The sequence below is a fragment of the Saccopteryx leptura genome, chromosome 7, assembly GCF_036850995.1.
Source record: "Saccopteryx leptura isolate mSacLep1 chromosome 7, mSacLep1_pri_phased_curated, whole genome shotgun sequence".
NCBI lineage: Eukaryota > Metazoa > Chordata > Mammalia > Chiroptera > Emballonuridae > Saccopteryx > Saccopteryx leptura.
This window is the reverse complement of record NC_089509.1, coordinates 97093098-97115664: the sequence shown is the minus strand read 5'-3', so window position 1 is coordinate 97115664 and position 22567 is coordinate 97093098. Positions and strand designations below refer to the sequence as shown.

The window sequence follows — 22567 nt, the reverse complement described above, 5'->3', positions numbered from 1 at the left end:
CTACAAGAAACACATCTCAAAACAAAAGATACACGTAGACTAAAGGTAAAAGGATGGAAAAAATATTTCATGCAAATGGAAATGGAAAAAAAGCTGGGGTAGCAATACTTATATCAGACAAAATGGACTTTAAAACAAAGGCTATAATAAGAGATTAAAAAAGGTCACTACGTAATGATAAAGGGTGCTCCAACAGGAAAACATAACCATTATAAATATCTATGCACCTAATATAGGAGCACCTAAATATATAAAGCAGCCTTTTATGGATATAAAGGGAGAGATCAACAACAAAACTATAATAGTAGAAGATTTCAATACCCACTAACATCACTAGATAGATCCTCAAGAAACAAAATTATCAAAGAAACAGCAGACTTAAAGGACACACTAGATCAACTTGATTTAATAGATATCTTCAGAACCTTTCACCTAAAGCAGCAGAATATACATTCTTTTCAAGTGCTCATGGTCCATTCTCTAGGATAGACCACATGTTAGGGCACAAAAGAGGTCTCAACAAATTTAAGAAGATTAAAATCATATCAAGCATTTTCTCTGATCACAATGGTATGAAACTAGAAATCAACCACAACAGAAAGACTGAAAAATTCTCAAACACATGGAAACTAAGTAGCCTGATATTAAAAAAATGAATAGATTAATAATGAGATCAAAAAGAAATAAAAAATTCCTAGAAACAAATGATAATGAGCATACAACAACTCAAAATATATGGGACACAGCAAAAGCAGTCCTGAGAGGAAAGTTCATAGCACTACAGGCATACCTTAAAAAGCTCAAATAGGCCCTGGCCGGTTGGCTCAGTGGTAGAGCATCGGCCTGGCGTGCGGGGGACCCGGGTTCGATTCCCAGCCAGGGCACATAGGAAAAGCGCCCATTTGCTTCTTCACCCCCCCCCCCTCCTTCCTCTCTGTCTCTCTCTTCCCCTCCTGCAGCCAAGGCTCCATTGGAGCAAAGATGGCCGGGGCGCTGGGATGGCTCCTTGGCCTCTGCCCCAGGTGCTAGAGTGGCTCTGGTCGCGGCAGCGCGACGCCCCGGAGGGGCAGAGCATTGCCCCCTGGTGGGCAGAGCGTCGCCCCTGGTGGGCGTGCCGGGTGGATCCCGGTCGGGCGCATGCGGGAGTCTGTCTGACTGTCTCTCCCCGTTTCCAGCTTCAGAAAAATACAAAAAAAAAAAAAAAAAGCTCAAATAAACAACCTAATCCTGAATCAAAAAGAACTAAAAAAGAATAGCAAATAAAGCCCAGAGAGTAGAAGGAAGGAAATAATAAAGATCAGAGCGGAAATAAATGACATAGAGCCTAAAGAAACAATACAGAGGATCAATGAAACCAAGAGCTGGTTCTTTGAAATGGTAAACAAGATCGATGAACCTTTAACAAGACTCAACAAAAAAAAAGAGAAAGGACTCAAATAAATAAAATTAGAAATGAGAGTGGAGAAATAACAACTGACACAACAGAAATATAAAATATTGTAAGAAAATACTATGAAGAACTGTATGCCAAAAAATTAAACAACCTAGGTGAAATGGACAAATTCTTTGAAACATATAATCTTTCAAAAATTAATCTGGAGGAATCAGAAAATCTAAACAGACCTATTACAACAAATGAGATCGAAACAGTTGTCAAAAAACTCCCAACAAACAAAAGTCCTGGGCCAGATGGTTTCACAGGTGAATTCTACCAAAGATTCAAAGAAGAACTAACTCCTATCATTCCCAAACTATTTCAAAAAATTCAAGAGGAAGGAAGCCTTCCAAACTTCTTTTATGAGGTGAGAATAATTCTGATTCCAAAACCAGGCAAAGACAACACAAAGAAAGAAAATTATAGGTCAATATCCCTGATGAATTTAAAATCCTCAACAAAATATTAGCAAACTGGATCCAGCAATACATGAAAAAAATCATACATCATGATCAAGTGAGATTTATTCTGGGGAGGCAAGGATGGTACAATATTTGTAAATCAATCAATGTGATTCATCACATAAACAAAAGGAAGGAGAAAAACCATATGATAATTTCAATAGATGCAGAAAAAGCATTTGATAATATCCAGCACCCATTTATGATCAAAACTCTCAGCAAAGTGAGAATACAGGGAATATACCTCAACATGATAAAGGCCATCTATGAAAAACCCACAGCCAACATCATAATTAGTTAAAAGCAAAAATTAAAAGCATTCACCCTAATATCAGGAAAAAGACAGGTGTGACCCCTTTCAACACTCTTATTCTACATATTATTGGAAGTACTAGCTACAGCAAACAGACAAGAAGAAATAAAAAGCATCCAACCTGGAAATGAAGAAGTAAAACTATCATTATTTGCAGATGATATTACATTGTATATAGAAAACCCTAAGGTCTCAGGCAAAAAGCGACTGGACCTGATTAATGAATTCAGCAAGGTGGCAGGATATAAAATTAATACACAGAAATCAGAGGCATTTTTATACACTAACAATGAACTGTCCGAAAGAGAAATTAAGAAAACAATTTCCTTCATGATTGCAACAAAATATTAAAGTACCTAGGAGTAAATTTAACCAAGGAGGCTAGAGACTTGTACTCGGAAAATTATAAAACATTGATAAGAGAAATCAGGAAGACACAAACAAGTGGAAGCATATACCGTGCTCATGGTTAGGAAGAATAAACATCATCAAAATGTCTATATTACCCAAAGCAATGTATAAATTCAATGCAATGCCAATTAAAATACCAATGACATACTTCAAAGATATAGAACACATATTCCAAAAATTTATATGGAACCAAAAAGAACACAAATGGCCTCAGCAATCTTGAAAAAGAAGAATAAAGTGAGAAGTATCACATTTCCTGATATCAAGTTATACTACAAGACCATTGTACTCAAAACAGCTTGGTACTGGCATAAGAACAGGCATATAGATCAATGGAACAGAACAGAGAACCCAGAAATAAACCCACACCTTTATGAACAATTGATATTTGACAAAGGAGGTAAGAGCATATGATGGAGTAAAGACAGTCTCTTTAACAAATGGTGTTGGGAAAATTGGACAGTTACCTGCAAAAAAAATGAAACTAGACCACTAACTTATTCCATTCACAAAAATAAACTCAAAATGGATAAAAAACTTAAATGTAAGTCGTGAAACCATAAGCATCTTAGAAGAAAACATAGGCAGTAAGCTCTCTGACATCTCTCGCAGCAATATATTTGCTGATTTATCTCCACAGACAAATGAAATAAAAGACAGGATAAACAAATGGGACTATATCAAACTAAAAAGCTTTTGTACAGGTAAAGACAATATGAACAGAATAAAAAGACAAACCACACAATGGGAGAACATATTTGACAGATAAGGGGTTAATAACCAAAATTTATAAAGAACTTGTAAAACTGAACACCAGGAAGACAAACAATCCAATCAAAAAATGGGCAAAAGCATGCATAGATGGGACATAAAAATGAGACTCAGAGACATGGACAAGAATGTATTGGTAACAGGGAGTGGGTTGGAGGGGTGGGGAGGGGGCGAGGAAGGAGAGGGAGGGGGTAAGGGAGGGTAGGGGCACAAAGAAAATCAGATAGAAGGTGACAGAAGACAATCTGACTTTGGGTGAGGGGTATGCAGCATAATCAAAGGTCAAAATAATCTGGAGATGTTTTCTTGGAACATATGTACCCTGATTTATCAATGTCACTGCATTAAAATTAATAAAAATAAGATAAAAAATGGGCAAAAGAGGCCCTGGCCAGTTGGCTCAGTGGTAGAGCATGGGCCTGGCATTCAGGAGTCCCGGGTTCGATTCCCAGCCAGGGCACACAGGAGAAGTGCCCACTTGATTCTCCACCCCTCCCCCTCTCCTTCCTCTCTGTCTCTCTCTTCCCCTCCCACAGCCAAGGCTCCATTGAGCAAAGTTGGCCCAGGCACTGAGGATGGCTCAATGGCCTCTGCCTTAGGCACTGGAATGGCTCTGGTTACAGCAGAGCGAAGCCCCAGATGGGCAGAGCATCATACCCTGGTGGGCATGCTGGTGGATCCCGGTCGGGCACATGTGGGAGTCTGTCTGACTGCCTCCCCATTTCCAACTTCAGAAAAATACAAAAAAAAAATGGGCAAAAGAAATGAATAGACACTTCTTCAAAGAGGATATACAGATGGCCAATAGACAGATGAAAAAATGTTCAACATCACTAATCATTAGAGAAATGCAAATGAAAACCACAATGAGATACCACCTTATACCAGTCAGAATGGCGCTCATTAACAAAACAACACAGGATAGGTGCTGGTGAGGATGTGGAGAAAAGGGAACCCTCCTGCACTGCTGGTGGGAATGCAGACTGGTGCAGCTATTGTGGAAAACAGTATGGAGACTCCTCAAAAAATTAAAAATGGAAATGACTTTTGACCCAGCCATCCCACTTTTAGGAATATATCTCAAGAACACCATGGGACTGATTCAAAAAAAGAAATGCACCCCCATGTTTATGACAGCATTCTTCATAATAGCGAAGATCCGGAAACAGCCCAAGTGTCCGTCAGTGGATGAGTGGATTATAAAGCAGTGGTACATATACACAATGGAATACTATGGGGCCATTAAAAAGAAGGAAATATTACCTTTTGCGATAACACGATGGACCTGGAAACTATTATGTTAAGTGAAATAAGCCAGGCAGAGAAAGAAAAATATCATATGACCTCACAATGTGAACTGAGAAACAGAATTAAACTTGAAGAGAAGGGGGGAGGGAGCTGTTGAGAGGGGGACAAGGGATATGTTGAGAGGAATACAGAGGTGGGGGGTGCAATCGTGGCAACACTAGAATCTATGTAAACACAATAAATTAAAAAAATAATAATCCTTTGGAGGTTGTGCTGGGCTAACCCTGCCCAATGCTTGTTATTTATCTCTCTAATGAAGCAAAGAGAAAATGAAGCCTACACATCATGCATGTGGCCCCTATTCTCCTGTGGAGTAAGTGCTCAGGAAAGAACCATTTTAGCAACTGGGCAATTTAACTAAAAATTTATAGAGAAAAAAAAATCTCAGTCTCCAGGGTCATATTCTTCTAACATTTTTTATTTAAATTATTAAACAGTACACTTAGCTTCTGCATACATGTTGACTTCTTACACTCAAGATTTCTACAGGAATAATTGATAGACATTATCTCTCTTTGAGTAAAAGTCTTACAGAAATATTCCCTCTTGGAGTAAACGGAGCTTCTGCCTCAAAGATTAACTCCTCTGTTTCCTACAAGCATGCTGCTTAAAATGCTTAATTTTCTACCTATAAATAAAACTTCAAAGCCATAACTTGTTAGAAGAAAAATGACTTTTATGTAAAGTGACAGCAGAGGTGTTATATATTATGGTCTAACATTATGAAAGGACAAGGTTGTTTATGTCCAGAGATAAGTAGATGAATGTTTTCCAAATTTGACACATATCAGAAAGGACTCCCAGAGATACTCCCTGAATAAGTTTGGTTTAAGGATAGGGACTTATATATTGTCAAGTTTTCCAATTGATTCTAGGGACAGGTATAAGTAGCACTGACCTGGTGTAGAATTGGTAGGCTAGTAAAAATGATTAACAAAGCCTATTATGATGAATATATATTTTTTTCATTTTAAATTTTATTTAGAAAATTAGCTTTAACACAGTGACATTGATCAATAAGAGTACACAGGTTTCAGGTAAACATTTCTATAGCATTTGAACTGTTGATTATATTGTATACTCATCACCCGGAGTCAAATCATTTTCTGTCACCTTATATTTGTTCCTCTTTATACCGTTCTCCTTGCCCCCCCACCTCCTCCATATCTCCTTTCCCCTGGTAACTACTTCACTTTTATCTATATCCATGAGTCTCAGTTTTATATCCTAGCTATCCCGTATTTCCCCATGTATTAGACATACCCTTTTGCAGAAGTTTTGGGGCCTAAAAACTGGGTGCGTCTTATACAGTGGTTGTAATTTTTTTCTTACAGATTCTTCTTTTTCACGCTTGTTTTTACATTCATTGTTGTAAAGTTTTTTACTTGCATTTCCCACTTTTTTATGCTTGTTGTCTTTTTTTCAAATTTCAGGCCCCAAAATTAAGGTGCATTTTCAAAATGGGAGCATCTTATGAATGGGGAAATATAGTATGTGTGAAATCATACAGTTCTTAGCTTTTTTTCTGATTTACTTATTTCACTCAATATAATGTTCTCAAGGTCCATCTATGTTGAAATAAATGGCAATAGGTCACCATTTCTTATGGCTGAGTAGTATTCCATTGTATATATGTACCACATCTCTTTACAATCCTCTATTGAGGGACACTTTGGTTTTTCCATGTTTTGGCCACTGTAAACAATGCTGCAATGAACATGGGGCTGCATGTGTCTTTACATAGCACTGTTTTCAAGTTTGGGGGGTAGATACCCAGTAGAGGAATTGCTGGGTCATATGGTAATTCTATTCTTAATTTTTTGAGAAAACATCATACTTTCTTCCATAATGGTTGTACTAATTTGCACTCCCACCAGCAGTGAATGAGGGTTCTTTTTTCTCCACAGCCTGTCCAACACCTGTCTTATTGATAATAGCCAATCTAATAGGTATGAGGTGGTATCTCATTATAGTATTGATTTGCATGTATTTCAAACCATGTGCTGATTCAAATGGCCTAGATTGTATGGGTTTGCTGCAAATAAGTCAAATACCAACAACCTGAGTCCTTCGTTTAGAATTTGTAGCTCTCTGTTGTTATATGAAAGTTCGATCACTAATTTCAATAATAACAATAATAATGCATTAAGTGCCTGTGACCTGCTAGGCCTGGTATATGACAGGCATTTAATGAATCCTATTTCCAATTTTTATGGAAATTCTGTAAGGTAGGTATTTAGAGTCCCATTTGGGGTCATTGGGAGCATTGGCAATTTGCAAATTTTAGTAATAAGGATTTGCTGTCTTCCAGTGATTGGTTGAAAAGATCAAAATTTTATAATATAACTGATCTCTGGGGTTCAGATTATCCAGTGTGGGGCAGTCTTCAGATTTTATTGTTTCTCTGAAACTTATTTTAAAGTAGATTTTATAAGACTTTCACTGTGGGAATCTGTATTGGAAATAATTTTATATCATTACTTAACCAAACATTGCAATATAATGAAAAAGGATTTTACACAGTTTGGACAGAATGAAGCAAGGCCAGGCAATCAGAATTTCTTTGAATCAGGTTTTCTATGAACTAGTAAGTACTAACATTTTTTGAAATGCTGAGTTTTTGAAATTGGAGATTTTTGAAACTAATGACACTTATCTCATTGGGAATAAAAAGTAATAAAAGTTACACACTCTGTTTAAATTTTACAGCAACAAAGAAAATCTAATACAGATGATTTAATTATAAATAAATCATTCCAAAGATTATAGATGGATGAATGGATAAGCAAAATATGGCATTTATATACAATGGGATATTATTCTGCCATATTTGCATATAATTCTAAGCTCAAAAGAACTAAGTAAAGGGGCTGAAATGCTAGGTTGATAAAAATGGACTCAAAGTTTTAAAAAGATACTCATTCAAACCAAATAAAATTTATATTGACTCAAATAATAAGCACCTACGACATGTAAAAGAGATTCACAAAGAATTCCATAGTTGAACTTTTTAAAACGTAAAGCCCTGATTGTATATTTGGTGTTTAAAGCAACTAGGTAAAATTGAATGAAAATCATACTGAACCCACTCAGTATTACCCATCTTCTATTTTTCTGTGATTTGTCTACTCTGTAGTGGGTTCAGAATGACTGTCTGCCCGTGTTCTGTCTTACAACCATCATTCCTATATTTCATTACTGTTCTTCACACATTTATTCTCACTTACTAATGAAAGTGGTGTCATGGAACTCAATTGCAAGATTTAATAGAATTTAAAGAGCTTACTGTTTTCCTTTTCTTTCTCTAATTTCTCATCTCTTAGAGAAAGACTTGAAGTAAAAGGAGGAGGTCTATAAGAGACTGAAAATTGTGTTTTGAAGTTTTCCTTTTCATAACAATTGCCAAGATGAAGTTTTATGTGTGTTGTCTCTCTCCTGTTGGTGTTCACAATCACTAAGCCACTTTTATTTCAAAGGTTGGGGCAGAAGTAGAGAAGAGATTGCTGGTTACACTGGAGGGTTGGGGCAGGGGAGCTGGCATCTCTACAGAGAGCTGGAGACAAATGAATAAAATCAAGCTGCTAACCCACTTAACAATCTTTTAAGCCTAGATTGTTGCAAGCAGCCCTGTACAACTTTTATCTAATTCTTTGCTGGCTGGCAAGAACAAATTATGTTCTATTTAGAGGTGATTCTTTTGACAATTGTAGTTGCTCTTTCTAAGCAGGGAAGAAAAAAGTGGGAAGGAAATTATGCAGTGACATTTCTTTTAAAGTTCTCCTTATAAGTAAGAGAAATATATAAAAGAAAAGAAATCCTGATTTTAAAAAGTGCAAAGGAAAAGCTGTCTCAAAATTAGGTATCCTGATCAGCCAATTCGATTCTCCTACTTCCTTGTGCTTTATTAAACAAAGATATTGATCTAGGTAGTATTTTTTTTTTTTTGTATTTTTGTATTTTTCTGAAGCTGGAAATGGGGAGAGACAGTCAGACAGACTCCCTCATGTGCCCGACCGGGATCCACCCAGCACGCCCACCAGGGGGCGACACTCTGCCCACCAGGGGGCGATGCTCTGCCCCTCTGGGGCCTCGCTCTGTTGCGACCAGAGCCACTCTAGCGCCTGGGGCAGAGGCCAAGGAGCCATCCCCAGCACCCGGGCCATCTTTGCTCCAATGGAGCCTCGCTGTGGGAGGGGAAGAGAGAGACAGAGAGGAAGGAAAGGGGGAGGGGTAGAGAAGCAAATGGGCGCTTCTCCTGTGTGCCCTGGCCAGGAATCGAACCCGGGGCTTCTACACGCCAGGCCGACGCTCTACCACTGAGCCAACCGGCCAGGGCCAGTAGTATTTTTAAAACAAATATTTTCTATATATATAAATCAATTCCAACTTGTACTTATAAAGTAGACTACAGCATTAAACTAGTTAACTATAAGCTACAGTTACTACTTTGTTAATAATTTGCTATAACTATATAATGTATAACAAAATATATTTTTCAGAGTAAAAAAAATTGCTTTACAGGAAAAAATACAATGATAAAACTATAAAAGTTTTTAAAAGCAATGGAATGCTAGCTAACCATTAGCATCTCTTCATTTCGATATTTCATTGTTATATAATCTTAAATATCCTATACTTTATTGAAAATATTTGGTGTGTATTTTTACTGGGATGAACCAATGTCTAAGGGCCCTTGTATAATTGACAGATGTCTGCCTGGTTTAAGTTAGTAGAGAAGAGTAAATTAATGTTGTGCCATTTTGTAACATTCTTTTGGAATGATAAATGATTTCTGAGGCCTTTTATCTGAGATAAAAAACTCAGATTTGTTTCATTAATAGTAAATTAATTTAGAGTAACAGTGTAATACATGTTGCTTTAAAATATTTAAGTGGACATAACCTGAGGTGGTGCAGTGTATAAAGCATCAACCTGGAATGCTGAGGTCGCTGGTTCGAAACCCTGGGCTTGCCTAGTCAAGGCAAATACTGGAAGCAACTACTATGAGTTGATGTTTCTTGCTTCTCCCCCGCTTTCTCTCTCTCTTTCTCTTTCTCCTCTCTCTCTAAAAAAATTAAATAAAATTTAAAAAATAATTAAATGGGTAATTATAAAGAGAAAAATTACATATATTTGCTCTTCTTCTCTCCTTTTCTTTCCTCCCTACTAAAACCTTTTATTTGACCCTATTGTAGGACATACCCCCTGGAATCTTCACTTTTTGGCACAATTATTCTTCTATTTCTTTGCCTTAAGGAGTTTCTAGTGACTGAGCTCAAGCTCTGGGGTTCACATGAATTTGAATTGTGATGCCGGGAATTTCTAATTGTAATTAGTCAACCCCTTTATCCTTCATTTTCCTCACATTGGACTGAGTTGGTATTAGTTGTTATCATTGCTATGTTTGTAGCTGGAGATCTGCACTTTCTTTTTTTTTTTTTCTTTTTTTTTAATTATTTATTCATTTCAGAGGTAGGAGAGAGAGAGAAAGGGGAGGAGCTGGAAGCATCAACTCCCATATGTGCCTTGACCAGGCAAGCCCAGGGGTTTGAACTGGTGACCTCAGTGTTCCAGGTCGACACTTTATCCACTGTGCCACCAGAGGTCAGGCCGAGATCTGCACTTTCATAAAGATGCCTCCTATCTTGTAACCCATCCTAAAGCTGGGGACTCTAATCAGCCTTTGCTTAGCTTCTCATCATCGTTTATAAGCAGATACACCTATAATTTTGTAGGGAAGAACATATTTTTTAAATGCTGCTGACAGCCATATATTGTACCCTCCACCCTGCCCTTTGAAGTCATCTGCTATATGTTGCTAATTCCCTACATACAAATCAAAGGCCTTGGTGAGTGACTGAATCATCTTTTTTTTCTTTTTTAACTCTACTTAAGTCACTTCCTAGATGACTTTGAATAAGTGTCTGGGCTATTGATCTCATTCAAATTTCTTGCTTGATGGTTTCTTGAACTTCTAATAACATGTAGCTTCCTCGGTATTTGAATCAGAAACCAAGCCGATTGTTAAAGTTTGTCTTTCTAGTGGTTTTAATCTATATTCTGCATTCTGCCCTCCTTTGTTCCACATGACTACTATAAAATTATAAGTTACATACAAGTTAAATATATATATACATACATATATATGTGTGTATATATATGTGTGTGTATATATATATTGTATATATAATATATTTCTAAAGAGAGAGAGAGTAATAGATTAAGAGTATGGAATTTGGAACCAATATTTTTGGGCTCTAATCTTAGGGCTGCATCAACCCTATCACTTATTGTGTGATCTTAGACAAATTATTGAACTTCTCTGACCCTGGCTTTCTCATTTGTACTATTGATATTATTTTCCTCCTAAGTTTGTCACAGGAAATAAATCGCCTAGAACAAGGCCTGCTATGTGATAAAATCACATTATATCTCAGCTCTGACTAAGTCTTTAATATGCTAGTTGATAGGGACTTTCATTCTATCTGGATGATTTGTATTTCAGATGGTTACAAAACCAATATTAGTTTTTAGAAAATAGTGCCCTGGTACAGAATGATAGGTAGTAGGGCTGATACTTAATTTTAAGTCATATTGTGGTAGAATACAATAGATACATATGCAGTGTTTATAAGTAATTTACCTTTATTTGTGTGTGTGTGTGTGTGTGTGTGTGTGTAAATAACTCAGTTTCCAGATTTGTCTAGTACTACATCAACAGGGAACGCTAGTGAAATACCTGTTGATGTAATCCTAGTTTTAAAATGTAATAACTCCATTATTCTTGAAGTTTAGTTTCTGGGTGTAAACTTCAAAGTTAAATTAATGAAAACATTTTACACCTAGATATTTTAAGCTCATTACTGACTATAATATCTTTTGAGTTACTTTCTTATAACCTCCATCAATTGTAAAATTACATTTAATTCCTTAGGCTTACAGTGTCATCTTAAAAATGTGCTTATTTGTTTGTGTTGTTTTTATTTTATGTGTGAGAACTCGGAGGGGGGATATATATCTCAATATAGCTAAATCCTTTTGACTAATGAAAGAAATGTAGGAACATAAGTTGCGATGTCTGACTGTTATACTTCAAAAGAATTTGCTTAATATAGGCCCATGGATCTAACTAGTCTTTTCCAATTTGTTACCAATTTTTCTTTGTTATCTAACTCAGTGAAGTCTCTTCTCCCCAACTGACTGCTACAGGCTAGCGATCTATAACAAAAACTCAGTTGCAGTCTAAAATATAATAAAAAAGAAAGGCTACAAGATTAATGGTCCCATTGATAATTATAAAATCCCACACCATAGACATTATAAGGCTCTTCATTATTTACTCATGGTGGAAGAAGCTGGGTTAGCACTTGACTAGAGCATGATGATACTGGCCTCTCTGTAAAGGAAATGTTGGGTTATGTGATCTGGAAGCCTACTGTGTTTTGAGTATGGTTAGGAACTGTGGAGGGAAAAATGGTTCCTTTCCTTAAGGAGCTTGTCAAAATTTCATCCATTTCAGTTTTCCCATGATAATACCCATTTTTTATTAATTCATAGAGCAGATATATTCTGGGAGCTGTCAAGTGGAAGACAGATAAAAACAGAGACTGCTCATGGAGACCATGCCAACACTCAGATAATGGAAACTTCCTTATGCTCATGATGAAACAGACCAGTGCATTGCTTCTCAAGTAATATCTACTCTGACAGGATTATAATGACAACTGTGGGAATATTCATGGTTTTCCTTTCCACCTGGCTCAAGTATTCTGTGTCTGCCAGCTTATCTTTCTAGCCCACTAGACCAAACCACTACACGCGCGCACACACACACACACACACACACACACACACACACACACACACACAAAGTCTTCCTAGTGGTACATAATAAGAAATGGGCAGAAAATTATTTAAACATAAAGCTGGATGAAAAAAAAATGTATTTAGGTAGGATGGCTAAATTGATCAATTACATAGTGATTCAAGGGGGGAAGACTGAAAGGCGAACGCTTTGTGATTAGAGAAGGCATGAAGAGACAAAGAGAGATCTTGGGGCTGGGCTTGTGGTGAATGAGGGACTTCAGAGAGTGGAAGTTATGTGAGAGAAGATTTAGCTCTGTGGCCATGGGCAATGTTTTGGATGCCAGTTAATGCTCTTTGAGAGGAAAAGTTATTTTGGTTGAGTTTTGGCTATTGAAACATGTCTCTCAAATACGACACTACTCCAAACTGAACATGTGGATGGTGGAGTTCTGCATGGTGGAGTTCTGCATAGATCCATCTGCACCTCCACTCAAGCAGTTTCACAAATGAGGGTCAGGGAGAGGGCAGAGACCTCAGCGTCAATCGCATCTGATCCTCTGTAGTAATCCAAAGAATGGCTCCACCACTGAGTTCTTCTTTCTTGTTTCTGATACCTACCTCAACATATTCTCTGCACCCTTTCATCCTTCCTGTACACTAGTCTGAAATATACAAGAGTTTGATGTCCCAGTAACAGAGTAAGATGTCACTGCGTTTGGATTATTAGTAACATTCCTGCTGAGACTATGACTTCTCAAACTTTGCCAAGTAGGCAGACTCCTCTGAAACCCACTTGTTCTCATCTGCCAAGCCTGTCCAAGTCCCTAAGATGTCACACCCACCCCTTTTTCTGTGGTTTGACAGTAGGTGGTACCCTATCGATCATTGCAACTCTGTCTGTATTAATACCTCTGTTTCCAGATTACTTGTTTGTCTGCCCCTACCACTGTCTTCAACTCTGCCTCTCTTTGCTGTTCTCTAGTATTTTTCTACACAATGTTGTTAGGGAGGGCAACAGGAATTAACATTGACCGAGGCTTATTACATGCCAGACACTTTCCATACATTATTTCACTTAGTTATCCCTAACATATACAAGAAGTATCATCATCTGTATTTTACTAATAAAGAAAGTCAGCTCTTAGCTAAAGTCTCTTGCCCAAGCTCCCACCAATTATAAATAATGGAAACTAAACACAGATTAAAATGATTTCAAAGCTTGTGTTTTCTGCATTTTACCAGCACTTTTATAAATACTTAAAGCAGTGAATGACAATACTGTAAATTAGTTTACATACTCAATAGTATTTTCAAATGCTTTATCTTTAGTAAAACAGGACTGTAATTTCCTATTATAATTATAAATGCCAATTTACTAAAGAGTGTTTATATTTAATTGACATTATTTTAGCTCCATTTACTGCTGAACCTTAATAAGCAAGTGATAGAATCAAAGTAAATGCCACTTAGAAATAAACAAAAAAGTACAAAATAATTTTGACAAGCAAATGCACTATGTGAGAAAGGACTGATAATGATATGAAGGAACAAGTCTCTGGTTCTACTTTGAGATGTTTCTGTTCTCTATGAACTGGGACAAATAATAGTACATAGGCTATGATTACTCTCATACATTTATACATTTATAAAAATGTAAATGTCACCTAAAATATTTAGGATAAGTTAAAACAGGAAAATTCAGGTCATAAAATTAGATAGAGTATTACATTATTTAAAAACTACATAGTTCTTAAAAATGGAAAACAGAATGAAGAATTTATAAATTATTTTTTCTTTTATAATTTTCTGCATTTATAATTTCTCTTTTATATGAGCATGTATTGGAAATAAAACCTAGCAAATCTGTCCAGAACATTTAATATTTAGTCATATGTGTCAGAGAAAAGACCTCACTAAGAGGAGGCTTCTAAGAAAATTGGGTTAGATGAGGATTAACCTGGCAAATATATATAAAATTCTTAGACCATTCCTGGAGTGTTCTGGCCACTACAACATAAGGATGAACAAGTTATTCCCTGCAGCCTTCCACGGGGTTATTGTCTAGAGAGACTGTACTCTAAAGGATATTCCTGGATACCTTTGTTGGCCCTGGATGGTTCATCATAATTGTTCATAAATCTAGCTATCCATGTTACTGTTGTTGATTGCATAGAGAATATCTTAATATTTTCATTAAGTCTGTCAGTAAGGTGTTCTACTTTATTCAGGCCCCTTTATTTATATGTTCAGAATGCTTCTGACACTGACTGGAACCAATTCTGTTCCACAGTAGGTAGAATTTCTATATTCTATTCTGTGTTAACAGAATTAATGCTTCCTACTTGCTTGATTTGGAAGAAATGTTTGACAGAATCAAAATAAAAGTGTTCCAGAAAAAAAAGTAATTTTCCTTATAATTTGAATCATTCTATTATTGATAATACGACTTTTTATAAAAGCATTTGTCCTCCTTAACTTTTTCTCTTTGAAGTTCTTCTCAAAGCCTGAAGGATTTTGAAGGTGTGCTCTGAGGAGTGTACAATATCATAGAGATCATTTTAGCAGCTCTTTCCATTCGATGAAAATTGTCTGATAATATTTATTTCATTTTGGCATTGTATATATTAGATTACTTCTATCAGTCACTCATTTGATCAAATAAGACTATAGATATAAGAGAGAGTCAGCAAATAAAAGTTCTACATAGATTATTATCAAATTTCCTTTTGGCTAAAATTTATATAGATCTGGTCATTCTACTTGAGTCTATATGTAGAAACTGATCACTCTACAACAACATGCTAACAGAGTAGCAGTTTGCCCCATGTATGATTTAAGAGGTTTTGAAGAATGATACTCCTGTAGGTTTTCCCAGCCCTCCCTGGCCAGCCTTCTGTCTGTACTTGAGATTTCTGCTATGATCATTTCTTCTCCAGATTGATCTACATTTACAGAAGGACTCAAGAAAAATGAAAATTTGCTAAGTCAATTCAGGACTTTCAAACCTGTGCAGAATTTTGTGTGCCAGATTAACTGGTCAGTCCATTAGCTATCTGTCAGTAATTCTACCTTAGGTCATACCAAGAGAAATTCTGGGTTCTTTGGCAGTCAGAAGTTCGCAGTAGGAAGTTGAGCCCCTGAGAAAGGGGTGGGTTTTTATTATTTTTATTATTTGTTTTTAGTACTGTGAGCTAAACTTGACATATTTCACACTTTGTTCAAAAGTACTCTTGATTACATGAGTATCAAATAGCATGTGAGTATGCTCTTTATAAATTCTTCATCTATAGATTGTTTGAATAACATAATGGTGCTTAGAGAAAAACTAAGTTTAATGAGGTCAACATTATCTATTTCTTTTTCAATCCATACATTACTTAAAGCATTTCAAAATACTAACTCTGGTTGAATATATTGCTAGATAAAAAATTCCAATTATATTGAGTTGTTGTGTTTTTTTGGTTAACATTGTCTTCCTAGTTAGTGAAAATACTTGCCCATCTTTTTCTGAATAATAAAATGTATGAAAGTCAGTTTCCATTCAATGATTAACTTTCAAATCATAGGCAAGATAAGATTGAATTGAGAATAGGAGAAAAATGTAAAGTCAATTTACATAACAAAAGTGTGGGCATGAATAAACACATGCCAATGAGAACTGTCAGACAAAAACAAGGGAAATATTAACATCTGATAAAAAAAAGCAATTCCACCTTTATTAATATCTGTAAACCCTACTAATAATACATTACTTGCTGGAATCATATTTTAACTTTACTATAACATGGATGGTTTATGAATGTTTTAGGGCTACTAGAAGGAAAAATGCCACCTCATGGAAATGTACCCACAAATCAAGGAATAAATACTGGGAAGTGAGAGACTGCATAATTTTATATTGATTAATTCTGTAAATTTGGTTACCAAGCATCTGATTATATCTTAATATTTAAAGTACAATAGCTGTGGTGGATGTGTTCCCAGATCCCCAATGAATTACTGAAACCATGGATAGGACCAAACCCTATATAAACTATGTTTTAATCTGTAAATACCTAAAGTTTAACATATACTGGGCGTAGTGATAAAGTAATAACTACTAAAATAAAATAATTATAACATATATTATAATAAAATTTATATGAATGAAATCTCTTTCAAATATCTTATTGTATTATACTCACTCCCTTCTTTTTCCAAGTGAGAGGAGGGTAGATAGTGAGACTCTCACGTGTGATCTGATGGGAATCCACCTGGTGATCTCTGTCTGGGGCCAATGCTCTGCCCATCTGTAGCCATGCTCACAATCGAGCTGTTTTTAGTGCCTGAAGCAGAGGCTGCCCGGAGCCATCCTCGGAGCCTGGGCCAATGCGCTTGATTCAATCAAGCCATGGCTGTGGGAGTGGAAGAGAGAGAGAGAGAGAGAGAGAGAGAGAGAGAGAGAGAGAGCATGAAAAGGAGAGAAGGGTGAGGGGGAAGGGTGGAGAAGCAGATGGTTACTTCTCCATTCACCAGGCTGACACTACCATTGAGGTAATCTGCCAGGGCTGGCAAATATTATGATTAGCATAATTATTTGCTATTTTTTCTGCCTATTTCCTACACCTTAAAAGTTCCTGGAAGAATGGGCACTGACTTACTCACCTTTTTATCATCTGGCTATGATAGGGACTGGTTTAGTGTACACTTTCAATCAATATTTTACTTTCCTTGTTTGAATTATATGGTCATAAAACAATATTATTCTCTCACTCATTCCCCAGTAAAAGTAGTTTTTAAGAGGTCAAGACTGCTATAGTTTACAAGGACTGAAGGAGGAACCCACAGATGTAACTTCATTTTTTGCTAGTGGCTATATAATCTTTTATGGTCACCAGTGACTTCATACTTTGTAACTCTTCAACTGCCCTGGCATATGACTTGCAGAAAGCAGTTCAGATGTACAATTAAATCCCACCTCTCCTGTCAGTTCCACAAACAAGCAAATTTCTAGCATAGATTTATGACTCTTATAAATATTAAAGTGGCTCAGGGACTCTAGTTCCTTAAAAAAGAATGGAAAAGCTACATTTTTAGTAACATCTGCTGGACAAGCCCAAAAGAGAAACTTAGTCATATTTGCTCACTTCTACGGTGAATAATGTGTTGTCAAAGCAGAGGTGATTGCTGTGATTAAAAAGGCAATAAACAGCACTTATTTTAAAGATTTAAATGGTTGCTAAAGTTATAGAAATACTTGTTTAAAAATTTATTTTATATCTTACCTCTTCAACTGAGTTAGAACTATCGGAAGCAAAAATATTAAATTAAAAAATGATGCTATCACTAAGAGAAAGGCATGTCAGACTCTTTTTTAAAGTGGCATATTTTCCCACACAGTTTTAAAAGAATTGTTGCAATAAATAATAGAAAAGAATCTGATTTGGACTTGGATATAGGCAGATTTGGATTGCACTGGCAAAGTCTTAGTGCCTAAAACATTTCTCCCATTTACAAAGGTCAGTATCGGACTAACCCCTCTTTTTTCTGTCCTCATTTTAAAAATGTACTACTAGAGAAATCATTTATAAAGCTGATTCACACTCGGCCTTGGCCTGGTAGCTCCGTAGATAAAGCATCGGCCCGAGTAGATAAGCATATGCACCAAGGTCACAGGGTCAATCTCGGTTAGGGCACATTCAAGAAATAATCAATGAGTGCACAGTCAAGTGGAACAACAAGTTGTTTCTTTTTTTCTCTCTCTCTCTCTCTTCTCTCGAATCAATATAAAACTTAAAACAAAAACTGGTTCACACTAAAATATCACTGACATGTATGTTCTCTTTCCCTCCTGATATCGGAGGACAGAAAGAAAGTTCTCAAAATGATATTGAGCCATAGTTAAAGTATTCCTCTTTCTGTTAGGAGGCAAACAAGACTCTCCAGAGGACATACTTATCCTCTCCACTGAAGTACTCTGAACTGATTTCATTGTAGATGTCACATAGATAAATTATTGTGTAAGGGATATAGCGGACTTCTGAGCCAATAAGCGTTACATTGGCAATGTTCCAGCTCAACCTGGTTTTTCATCTCACTCTTCTTTCCTAAGCTAAGGGATGGCTGAAAATTCAGAATTAGTGACTTCTTTTCCTAAACACCTACAGAGACTCTATTAGAGTAGTAGTCATGTCTGTTTCAGCTTAATGACAATACTTAACATACTTCTTAATATACAGACATGGAAGGTAGTCAAGAAATAGTTATGGATAGGTGGATACAAGGAAGGTAATAAAATGTTTGTGAATATTTTCAATTTTCAATTTTAGACAAATCATTATTAAGAAAACCCTTTATCTACTCTCTCATCTTTTGATACTTTCATGCAGCAGAAATGTTGAGAACTAAAAACTAGTAACAGAATTTAAAACATAGTAAACATAATAATTCATTAAAATACACTATTCAATTGTATCCAAGGAATCAGACCAAGGTTACAGACATAAAAAAGTGTGGCAAATGCATTAACTCAAAAATATCTCCAGTTGGACATTTTAGTCAAATATTTCAACATTTCCTTAATTGCAAAAACTCAGTGAAAATATTTATAGTACTAACACAAGTGCCATATATCCCAGAGTGTGAGAGATGAATGCTGAACTGAATGTCTGGGCAAAGTCCAAAAGGGTAAAGCTCTGGAGATAATGAAATAAAGCACAGGGCAGAACGAGAAACCATTATGGAAGTACATTCAGTTCTTGGTCCTGCAGCACGTTGGGGGAAATAGAATTCTGCGATGGGATCACTACTTGCGTTTCCTAAAAGGGTGGAGGGAATTTAAATAAGATGCAGTAACATCACAGAAAGAAGCAATTGTTGCTTCCTTTTATAGCAGTAATAACTATTTCTGTTTAAATAGTATTAGAAAATGAAATTACCAAACAGAATCTCATAATGACATGTAGGCAGTCAAGGTTAAATTATTCCAACTTTGTGTGTGGGGGTGGGAGGGGCACTAGGTCACCTGTTCCTATTAGCCAGGTCTTGAATTGATGCTTTGTCAAGAACCATAAACAAATTCAAATTTTATAGTCATAATCCTTTTCTTAGTGGATCTGGTAGTTGGCCTTGAGGTAGTAAATTAAAAGTACAAATATAAGAAGGTAAAAAATATGTAATTCAATAAAAGGGGAATACTGAAGGTATTCAAGTGTCTAATATTACTAAGCTTTTTTTTTTTTTTTTCAGCTGCTCTGGGCACAATGAATAAAGCTTATATTTTATTAGCCCCAAACAAATTAGTGAAGTCATAGGTTAAATGGGAGATTATCCTCTGCTTCAGATAGTTGCAGTGAACAGACTACTTCATGGATCGATTTAAAGGATTTTTAACACATCTAAAGATATACATTGACATTAACTGTTTTCTCATGAAAAAGTTTGTTTTCAAAAAAAACGTTTTTACTGCTTCCCTTTTCATTCACAGCCCTTTCTAATTTCCGCTGGTCTAAATCAATTTAGATTTATTAGCTTTGTACAAAAGAACCCCAGTAGATTTTTAATAATAATTGTCATTATCACTGATTAAAGTTATACTGTTCAGGCCAGATGGAATCCTTTTCCTGTCAGCTAGAATGAGCTTGCATTATGTAGTTCTAATGTGTTTAGATCTAAATAAACAGATGGCAGAGTGACAGGATATTATATGCCGGTGATGGCAGCAGCAGCACTTCACAAAGAGAATTGCTTTACATAAACTCTGTTGTGGCAAAAATCCTGCCACTTTTTAGAAGGTGACTAGAGTGGAGGCTAAATGTTATGTTAACTTGGAAATAATACTGTTCACCTGCAGAAGGGTCGAGCATTGAGATGGTCTGAGGTTCAGCCTGAGAGATTGTGCCTGCCGAATCTGTTCTGTTAAAGTATTTAACTTAATGATTTTACTCAGTCCATCTCATAAAGAGGGAGAGGGAGAGAGAGAGAGAGAGAGAGAGAGAGAGAGAGAGAGAGAAGCTGCTCAGGTAGAAGAATTTCCAAGTTGAAGAGTTAAAAACTGTGGGTCAAGAAAATATGAAAACATTTGCTATAACCCTATTCTGTAATTGTTGCGACACGTTAAAATAAATGTCCTGAATAGGCATATTCCATTTGCAATTAATATTAGACAATTAATAGAGAAGGTTTAATGAGTCTGCTGTAGCAAATCTTTCGTTTTTAATATGTTTCCACATCTACTTTTCATTTTAAATATAAACCTTTTTCATACCTCTGTGCTCACAAAACTGTAGAGTGAACCTATAACATTTAGAAATAAACTTTAAAGAAAGTTATTATGCACAATTTATTTAGCTAACGTTTTTTTTTTTTTTCATTGAGTCCTGATGGGAATTTCTCTGTCGGACAGCTGTATTTGCTGAGGCAAGTATCACAGTAGCACCCTCTTTAAGGGAAAATGCCACTACGGGAGATAAAGGCTGATATTTGAGAAGGAAGGTAGTAATAATAATAATTTTAGAGGAGGATATCCAGTAATAGAAATTAAGTTTTCCTAAAAAAATTAGCTGTTAAAATACTTGAAATTTTTAGATAAAAATGTGGGTTCGCACATTGACCGTATACACTGAGGGCAAGGAGAGACTAAAGAAAGAGGTAGGCAACTCCAGCTTGGTAGGAGATGGGTTTACTAAGCAAGGGAACTTATATAGGAAGTTATCTTAGATGGCCGCAAGATGAGTAGACTTCTACACACCCTCACCAGAATCTTTAAAATTTATATAGAGGCCTTCACTGAGTTCAGTCATATATTCAATTCAGGTTGAAATGGGGTCTCAACAACACCTTACTGTATCAGGCTACATCCTTGAAACAGCTGCTAGTTTGGAATATATTATATTCCAAGGACAGGGGAGACGTGAAGCCTCTCTAATTGCCCATTTCTAGTTCAAGGTGCAACTGATGGTCACATCCTTTTGATAATTTCCTATAATTAAAGATAAACTAAATTACTTTTGAAACTTTTTGTTCTGATGATTTATTATATGTTTATATAAATATGTTCTTGTTTTCATAGACTTCAACTTCTTAATTTTTTATTTAATTTTTATTAACTATTGGGATCAGTAAAGCCATGACCTTTAGAAATTACATTAAGTAGAATAGGTCATAAGCATAACACTGTCCAGTAATCAAAGTGAAACATATCTCATGTAAGTATTTACTTCTTACTAGTTGCTGAAATTTACAAATATATTGATTTCTTTTTGTATATGACACTGAGAGGATGTTGAATATGAAGAGACTGGATTATCAGCTTCACATGCGTATTTGACATTCGGGATTTGTTACCCTAAGCAGGAATTTTATGAGCTATGCTTCAACTCTAGTATGACATAAACATCCTCATAAAGGAGCAAGAATATTCTCTGAGGAATGACTCATTGTCAGAGAGTGAAAGATTATAATGTGCTTGTGTTATTTCTTCTTCTACAGGTGGACGTTGCCATAAGTCCTGTACTGGTCGGTGCTGGGGACCCACAGAGAATCATTGCCAGACTTGTAAGTGTTTGACAGTTAGAAAGCATAGGCTCGCAGTGGTCGAGTGGTTTTCATAATTGATGATTTTTCAGACTTATGGTGATCAGCAACATGAAAATGAGCTTTTGCTTCCTTATGGTAGATCCACTTGAATTCAAGTAAACTGCCCGATTTAATTTCTTTCAAATAAAACATGCTTAATAGTTTCTGATATTTCATTGTTGTTTCTAAGTTAATGATATCAGCAACACAGATGTGGTGATATTAACTATGACTTTAGATTCTGTACATCAGAGGAAGTAGGGAATCCAAATGTGTACAAAATAATAAAAACTCAATTTCAGGTTAACTGAGTGTCTTAGTACTTTTCCAAGTAGCTTCATCAATGCTTAATCAGTGGAAAAAAATAAATTTTTTAAAAAAGGAAAGGTCACTGTGTATTAATTCTATTCTGGGCAAAGAGCTACAAACTGTGTGAATCATAGTTATAGATTCAGTATAAAATAACAATGATTCTTGCTTTTAGTGTATGTTGTTTCTTGTATTAGT

The 22567-nt window shown here is 35.9% G+C and overlaps 1 protein-coding gene across 5 annotated transcripts in view; it reads left to right on the top strand.

Annotated features, from left to right (window-relative positions):
- ERBB4 (erb-b2 receptor tyrosine kinase 4) overlaps positions 1–22567 on the top strand; it is a 1119996-nt gene that overhangs the window by 748851 nt on the left and 348578 nt on the right. For all 5 annotated transcript variants that reach the window (XM_066346729.1, XM_066346728.1, XM_066346726.1 and 2 more), the window contains exon 5: positions 21974–22039. In XM_066346729.1, the coding sequence (XP_066202826.1) occupies positions 21974–22039 (66 nt within the window). The remainder of the gene's footprint in view (positions 1–21973; positions 22040–22567) is intronic.